This window comes from Limulus polyphemus, unplaced genomic scaffold (genome assembly GCF_000517525.1).
Source record: "Limulus polyphemus unplaced genomic scaffold, Limulus_polyphemus-2.1.2 Scaffold1428, whole genome shotgun sequence".
Classification (NCBI taxonomy): domain Eukaryota; kingdom Metazoa; phylum Arthropoda; class Merostomata; order Xiphosura; family Limulidae; genus Limulus; species Limulus polyphemus.
The window spans coordinates 280,082-289,179 of record NW_013667038.1 but is presented as its reverse complement, the minus strand read 5'-3'; the positions used below and the strand labels follow the sequence as shown (position 1 = coordinate 289,179).

The 9,098-nt window shown below is 35.5% G+C and overlaps 1 protein-coding gene across 1 annotated transcript in view; it reads left to right on the top strand.

Moving 5' to 3' along the window:
* Positions 1 to 1,556: 1,556 nt before the first annotated feature.
* Positions 1,557 to 9,098, top strand: part of LOC111086785 (basic phospholipase A2 2-like) — a 9,778-nt gene continuing 2,236 nt past the window's right edge. Inside the window, exons 1-2 of the mRNA XM_022391033.1 lie at positions 1,557 to 1,583; positions 8,666 to 8,972. Of these exons, the coding sequence (XP_022246741.1) occupies positions 1,571 to 1,583; positions 8,666 to 8,972 (320 nt within the window). The 5' untranslated portion in view covers positions 1,557 to 1,570. The remainder of the gene's footprint in view (positions 1,584 to 8,665; positions 8,973 to 9,098) is intronic.

The following is a 9,098-nucleotide window of genomic DNA, read 5'->3' as shown; positions in this document are numbered from 1 at the left end:
TTATATATATATATATATATATATATATAACAGTCTTAATAACAGAGTTGAATGCGATGAGATGAGAAATGTTTCTTTCTACATTAGATATTTCTATCCATAAACATGGAGCTGCTTTAAGCCTCTTGAACAGCAGTATAGGATTTTTAAAATCCGTTTATTGGTATTTAGAGCTTTATCTCATTGACTTATGCTGAAACCCGGGAATGAAAGAAATATTGCTACAAATGTGTATTTTTAAATACAATTTCTCTGAGAATCTACACACGTAACGAATCAGGAAACTGTATAATATATATATATATATATTATTTTATTTGAAAATTTCTATCTTATTATACCTCGTTAATTTCATTGATGGAACCGTTTTAACCAACTATAAACTTGTAATTACATTCAATAAATGTTTAGCCATCATTTTATTATTTTAATATTTCTATTTAGCTGCAGACCCTGTCAATACAAATCATAAACCTAATTCTAATGTGTAAAGACTTAAATGAAATTGAAATATATATACATATAATTCACACCAAAACAGTTGTTGTTCAAGTAATTGATGACATAAATAACGTTTCTACTACTGGTATGTCTGTCGTATCCCAGCCGACCTTGGTATTGCGCGAAAGGCCTCGTCGGCACTGGATACAGCAGATATTATTTGAAGTTAAGTTCAAAGCTACACAATGGGCTATCTGTACTCTGCCCACCATGGGTATCGAAACCAGGTTTCTAGTGTTTTAAGTTCTCAGACATACCGCTGTGCCACTGAGGGACACAGCAGATATAGTGTGACTGGTATAGTTTTATTTTCGTTTTTAACTTTCTGTCATAGGTTTTCTACAAGTTGTATACTAGTATCACTGTATCTCGGAAGTTCCGGTAAATCTTGAATGTAAATATATGGTTACTAGTATCACTGTATCTCGGAAGTTCCGGTAAATCTTGAATGTAAATGTATGGTTACTAGTATCACTGTATCTCGGAAGTTCCGGTAAATCTTGAATGTAAATATATGGTTTTGCTTTTTTTTATCGATCTAAAACATCGAAAATTAGTGTTTCTTTTCACTTGCAAACATAACTTATATTTCTATTTACGTGTAAACTGACTGGAAGTCTTACTTTATAAACAGCGCGTGTGGGTCTGTTCATTTTGTATGATTGTGACGTAACAGCAGTTCGAGCAAACTCAACTGTGCATGTTTCCCATTTTGGATAAGAACACTGTTGTATGAAGTTGGTAAAAGATACCTAGTAGTCTTGTGGCACGTGGCGGTAAGTCTTTTAGCCACCCCTCCCTCGTGAATGTTCACTAATACAATTAGTGTGTGATACTTTTTACCGAATTGAAATGCTAAGCACGAGAATGACGTGTACCAATCACGATATCGAAATTCAGCTGTTTGTTTTTTGTTGTTGTTTTTTTAGCTCCTCTCTAAGCAATGACCCACATTCCATGAATTCTTCGGTTAAAAGATATAAATCATTTACAATAACTGCGAATTAGTTAGGCAAGTCTTTCTTCAGTCATGCGGGGGCGCTTCAAACTGCTTTTTGGCCTGGGAGTTATGACGCTACTAGGTACGTAAGCATTTGTTGATAAGATATTTGTGTTCGTAAAGTCGCCCAATGTTTTTCTTATATCTTTGTAAGATATCATATAATGCTGTTATAAATGTCTTTTTTTTAAGGGTATCATATTACGAAAATACAGTTTTTAGGAAATATTTTATAACGGCCTGTAATAATAATAATATACGAAATTAAATACATGAGATTAACGAAACATCACTGATATTATGTAAAGGTAAAGTTTATATACACTTAGAGTGAAATACGTACTGGGTCTGGTATACCAGGCTGTAGATCAAAGGGTCGGAGGTTTGAGCTGTGAGGACAATGAACACGTTTAACTGTGGGCGGAGTGATAATCAATCCTGTTATTCAGTTCAAAGATCCGGAAAAACCCTTGTGGCGGCGAGTGCTACTGAGTGTCTGACCTTCCTCTGATCAGTAAATCAAAATTTGGGTCAGTTATAACTGAATCCTAGAAATATTTGGCCTGGCCGTTTAGTCCTTGTGTCACAAAAGGTGCTGTTCAATTGAAAATTCCAATTTTGAAAAACAAAGAGGGGGGGGCATTTATGACAAATATTTCAGCATATTTAACTGAACACACATACATATATACATAAAATAAAACCATATATACAGTGTGGGCAAAAATTATGGGCACTCCACTTATTTAAAGCTCATGTGATAATTCACTGTGTGGATTAATTCCATTCGGCTTTAAATTTCTAATGTTAGCACTAAATTTTCATTTTCACTACTGGACTAAACCTTAATTTCGCGAGCGGGGCGAAGAGAAACAACAGTTTCTCAACGCCCCCGGTTGTCTCTCAAGCCCCGAAGGGGCTTGTTAAATATTAAAACCAAAACACTTACCAAGTTTGTTGTTGTCACTGTGGGGCTTTGTCAAACAGATTGTGAAAAAGGAACGATATGAAACAATTGACGTTTGAGACAAAAATTGTTGAAATTTTCGCTAAGGTCACCCACAATATTTTAAGGATGTCACATCGCACTTGGAGAGTATCATCCTATGTTATGAAAGGCCAACAGACAGACATTTTGGATTATTAATCGAGCCGTCTGTTAGTCTGTGTCAATATGAGAAACGTAAATAAGTCGATATGCAATAAATTCTTTCTTTCATGTACACTATCTTTATTTGAGGGGGTTGCCCAGACTTTTTGCATACCCTTTTTATAAAATAAATAATCGTGCCAACAACAACAACAAAAATATTTGTTACGGAAGTACAAAATGTATAATTTCGAAAAGAAAATGTCTACGGCAATAGCTCCCCAAATCGTTGAGGGTATTCCATCCATAAGACATGATCCAAATAACGCAGATGCAAGACTAGACAGTTAGCCAAGAAGTCAAACAGTGGTCAGGGTTTGTACTACAACCCAAACTCGCCTACTACGTACGGTTCACAGCCAGTTGTAGACATGGTTTGTTGTTGAATTTCGCGCAAAGCTACTTAAGGGATAGCTACGCTAGCAGTCCATAATTTTGAAGCGATAGATTAGAGGGAAAGCAGCTAGTTTACACAACCCACCACCAACATATGAGTTACTGTGTTCAGACCGAATAGTAGGGTTTGACCATCACTCTTCTAACTTACCCATGGCCCCAAAGTGCGAAGTGTAATTTTCTTTAGCAGAGACAGGGCTCAAACCACAGAACCTCACCTCTAGAGTCTGATAAGATAACCACTAGCTAGTTACCCCTAAAACGGTTAATAATATAACTATTTATGGAGTGAAAGTGGGAAATGCTTGTTAATAAAACACCCTTAATTTCTACATTAGTAAAACACCCAACCTCCGTCCAAAGACTATTGTTACAAAATAATAAGAGCTATAAAATCATAATTAAATAGTTTTTGTTCTGTTGTTAATCTGAATATTGATTTTAGCATGATGGATGGTTTAATCCGTGTATCAGTGGTTGATACATCTCGACGTTTCGGGTCACTTCCTCTTCCGCTACCACAGGCTGTTGCTGCCCGTAATGAAACTTCTTCATGTTGATTTTAGCATTTTAATCAACTATAAATTTTCTGTGACACTTTTAATTAAATCTTAAATTTATATGAAAACTCTATTTAAAAAATAATTTTAATAATTTGCTCAATAACTGCTACACGAAAATCTAATAACCTTTCAGTTCGTAACATGAATTTTTAGTTATATTTATATTAACAACTTAAAATACAACCTTATATTTGTATTCAGTTAAGTATTTATCATCGTTGAAATAATTGAATCGCGTAGGCCTAAGACAAAAATTTAAGCCTTCATTATTTTATAAATTTGAAGCGACAGTAAATCTAATTAAATATATTTTTGTTATTGTGTATTTTAGACTTTATTAAATCCCCAAATATTATGATTTACGAACGTTGTAAATTTATATTATGTACTATTGGAGATGGTAGGTGACGCATGAATGAAGTACGATGGGTAATTTTTTTCCTACGGCTACGCCTATCTTTAAGTTGTGAATTTATATTTTATACACCTATAAAAGTATACAAAATCAACAGTTGCTACAATATGAGCAAATCATCCATTCAGATTTTTTTTCCAGCTTGTAAGCCCAGAAAACGATTTGAAAACCCGGAATTTTTCGATAATTTATATATATATATATATTTTACAGTTATTTATACAAGTTTCTTATGTGTAAACTCGAGGGACTTTTTTTTTGCACTACCTTTAATCTTAAGACATCTAAACCATAATTGTGCGCTTAAAAACTTTCTTTTTTTATGGAGCCTGTAAAATTTTTGTAAAACGATAGTCATCCTCTATTCTAACGAGATAACAGCAAACTACTTTGCAGAGTCATCACTAGGGTGTGTTTATATATGTCATGTGTTATCAGGTTTTGTTGTTATTTCCGCTTTATAATTATGAGTCAGGAAATGGTACTGTTAACATTATTCATATTTATGCATACACAAAACGCTCCATTGTCGATTTTTTCTTATCATAACAAGGATATAGATGTAGGTAACACTATATTTCAATAATAAAGAAACGTATATAATTGAGGACAGCCACATTTTGCTCTACCTTTCAACGTAAACTGTAAAGCCGAAATTTTTTAGTTTAGATTTTAGGGTCACAACATATGTTTAATGACACTACACTAATAATATATTGGAGCAGTAATGTGAAACGCTAACCAAATTTCAAACTATTTCACTCAATTCTTCGCTGGGGCCTGGCATGGCATGATGATTAGGGGGTCGAATCACTGTCACTGACCATGTTCGCCTTTTCAGCCGTGGTGGCGTTATACTGTGACGATCAATCCCACTATTCGTTGGTAAAAGAGTAGCTCAAGAGTTTGCGGTGGGTGTTGTTGACTAGCTGTTTTTCCTCTAGTCTGGCACTGCTAAATTAAGGATAGTTAACGCAGGTAGTGCTCAAGTAGCTTTGTGCGAAATTCAAAATAAACAGTTCTTCACGTTTTTCTCTGAAGACTCAAAACATTGAAACACAGGAAACATACAGAAACAGACGGTTTCAAATACAGGAAATATACAGAAACAGACTCAAAACATTGAAACACGGGAAACATACAGAAACAGACGGCTTCAAACACAGGATACATACAGAAATAGACCAGTTCACTTTAGAAACAAAACAAAACAAATATCATAACAAAACACAAACAAAAAATTACAAGATAAAACAATACCTACACAACGATCAAAACACGCAGTAATCATTGAAGGTGTATTGTTTGTTTTTGAATTTCTCGCAAAGCTACACAAGGGCTATCTGCGCTAGCCATGATCAATTTAGCAGTAAAAACTAGAGGGAAGGCAGCTAGTCATCACCACCCACTGCCAACTCCTAGGCTACTCTTTTACCAACGAATAGTGGAATTGACCGTCACATTATAACGTCCCCACGGCTGAAAGGGCGAGCGTGTTGGGTGGGACAGGGATTTGAACCCGCGACCCAAAGATTGCGAGTCGAGCGCCCTAACCACCTGGCCATGCCGGGCCTTGAAGGTGTATCACAATTAGCAACAGAAATCCGAAGATGTAAGCCGAATGTAAAAATTGCGGGAGTCAAACGTCTTGCTAAGGGCGGTGTATTAGTCAAAGGTAAACAGTCTCCTCAAAGAATGGCCTCGAGATGCCTTCAAGCCAGGACACACATCACACTTCACTTACCAGTAATCAAACCAATCATGAAAGCCTTTGTTATCAAGGGTATTCCTTACAGCATTTAAACAGAACAGATACAAAACCAACTTACAGAACACGATATTTCTTTCACTAAAGTAGAAAGAATCATATCAAAAACAATTAAACCTAATAACGGTACACACACAAGAAATCCAGGATATCCAGAGTATAATATCAAGTGGTATTAATCTCTGATATCAGAGATTTCAAGTGGAAGAAGTAAAAACACCCGCCGTAGTCGTAACGCAATGTTACAAATGTCAACGTTACGGACACGTCGTGGCAGCTTGCAAATCTCTTTAACGATGTATGGGATGTGGTGGATAACATCATATCTCGGAATAGAAAAACGAACATCAAAACTCTCTGTTGTAATTGCAGACAAGGATACCCAGTAACTTACAAAGATTGTCCCAGATATAAGGACATTAAACAAAGAATATATAACATACATCACAAACAAACACAATCTAACGAAATAAACCAAACACAAAAGACAGTAACAAAAACACAACTACTGCCTACACCAACACCAATATCAAAACCAACAACTTCAACTACTCAGATCTCACAAATATATATATATATATATATACCTTTGCACCAAATAACTCAAAACAAACAACCACAGAACAACAATAAAATAAAAACACAAATTCAACAAATACTAAGATAAATATTCAGTAATCAGTCTCTTCAATTAATCCTATCACAGAAGCAGTCAGAAACACCTTTAAAAACTTCATCCACGAATACTAAAATCCACAAAAGCAAACAGACGACATGGTCTAACTTTTTTAAATAGTGTTACGACATCGAGGTCACGTGACTAGTATCACGCCACGTCATTCTCGAACTTTCACGTCTTTTCCTTAAATCTCGTGATCTTTTTAGATATAGTGTAGTCTTGTATATATAAGACCGGCCACGAAGCGACGGGGAGGTAATGAGTAATTGAATGTATGCGGACAAAATATTGTTGGCCACGTGAGACGTGAGTTATAGCGTTGTTATAGAGCGACTGTTGAAATTAAGTGCATCGTAAAGTTGTATTCGGAAAGAATAAACCAGTTTTATTTAAGAAAGGACTTGTGTCGCTAAAGTTTAGTCGGAAAAAATTTACGGAAAATTAACTAACGAACGGAGACGTAACAATAGTCAAGAAACATTTTACTCCAATAATTCCACATATAATCCGAATTTATGAATTCTTTACTCATATAAAAGATAAACAATTACCAAAAATTTACCCCATTACCTGGATTAAAGTATTAAATGTGTATTCATAGGGTATTTTATGTGAAATTCGCACTTGATAAATTAACCTTGTGAAAATTGATGATTTACCGGTGAACTATTTACGCAGTGCTTTTCACAACCAAATGAAACAAAGTGGTAATGAAGCATTAAATGCTACTGTATTATATCCATGGACAAGGCCCTGAAGAGTGAAGAAGAAACGGTGCTTGAAAATACTGTTTTTAGCTCTGTTTTCGTGAACTATTCGCTGGTATTTGTCAGTTTAAAATTGAACATGTAAAGGAGGAAGTAAGAAGTCTAAATTGCACTTGACCCTCCCAGGTTGCGACTATCAACAACGCGACCAAATACCGATACAGATAGATGACTGTTCTCTGAAGAGGGAGGAAGATATCTGAAAACAGAACCTGACCATTCCAGGTCGCGCACAACTACTCGATCAAACACCAATCATGACATCGCTTCTCTGATACGGATGGTATTTTAAAGCATTGTTTTGTTTCAAAATGTTTAGAGGCGATTGTCGTAATACTAGACAATATATATGTACGTAAAAACGTAACAAAATATTGTAATAAGATAGGCTTACTGGGTTATAAGTTTGGCTAAAACTTTTTCTTTTCCTTATTACTGTGCTCATATATTTATATTTTTTTCGGATTCGATTCGAACCCGAGATTTATTGTACACCAAACATTTGCCTTACCAGCTGAGGTAAAAAGATTAAACCACGAATGACTGCTTATAAGACACTTTTCAACAACTAAAACTATCACATTCTCCCCCTCTTACAAACTAGGTTCGTCCTCGTGTTTTATCTCAGGGTCATGGGACGACCTCACGTTGGGCACCAGTTTTTCTATGAGTAATTTCAACTTTGTTATTATCTCAATTGTATTCGAACCCGAAACTGCTTTGCCAACTGAACTACAGGATTAACCCACTAGGATTTGTTAGTAAAGCATTTTATGACACTTTTCAACAACTCAAACTACCTTACCATCCTATTCACATTACTAAATCAGATGGGTAGTATTCAATCCCAATTTAGTGGATAATTACAGCGAAATTTATTCAGTTTGTTTGTTTTTCTTGTTAAACACAAAGCTACACAATGAGCTATCTGTGTTGAGCCCACCACGGGTATCGAAACCTGGTTTTTTGCGTTATATGCCTTCAGAATTACCGCTGAACCACTGAGGGGCTGATATACTCAGATTACTACAGCCTAGGCCTAGCTATACTTTGCTGTCGAATCAGTGCAATTGTTTTAGGCTTATAGGTATTTTCATTTAATTTATGAATAGGAACACATAAATTACACGATTGGCCGTCTCATACTATCTGCGTATCTTCAAATATCATTATGTGTGCAGTACAGGTGTTGGTATACAACACGAAATGTTTGTATTTGGAATCCTGTTTAGATCCTACACTCGTCTAAACTGTTAAGAGTACATAGTCATTTGTCAAACTTATTCAACTAGTTAGTGTTTAACTAATTCTTTGACTTCACATTCAAGCTTTGATTTTTTTTAAAGATTCCAAGCTAAACATTCTCTCTTTACGTTTTAACCACATTCCCTCTCTCGTTAATAATTTGCTCTTTCTTCTTCGGCAGCTGATAACCTACAGCTATGTTCTACTGTCCTGGATTTCACGGATTCATCAAATGCTCCACGTACAACAATAAATGAATTGGTTAAAAACAAACCAATAAAGACTGGTTATATTAATGGAGAACGTAAGGAAAATCTGGAACTCAGTAGTTCTAATCGTAAGGTGCGAACAGCTCGTGCCCGACGGAGTATCTTGCAACTGGCTAATGTGTTACATTGTGTCACGGGATGTAATCCTTTAACTTACAAAGGATACGGTTGTTACTGTGGTTACATGGGAAAAGGAGAACCAGTAGACGAAATTGACAGGTACGTAATACAATAGAATATTATAGAAAGTATTATCATCAACTTAATATAAACGAGTTGATAACGGTACTTATTATTTTCCCGAAAGGGGGCCAAAAGCCATTTGGAGGAGTCACCTGTTTTAAC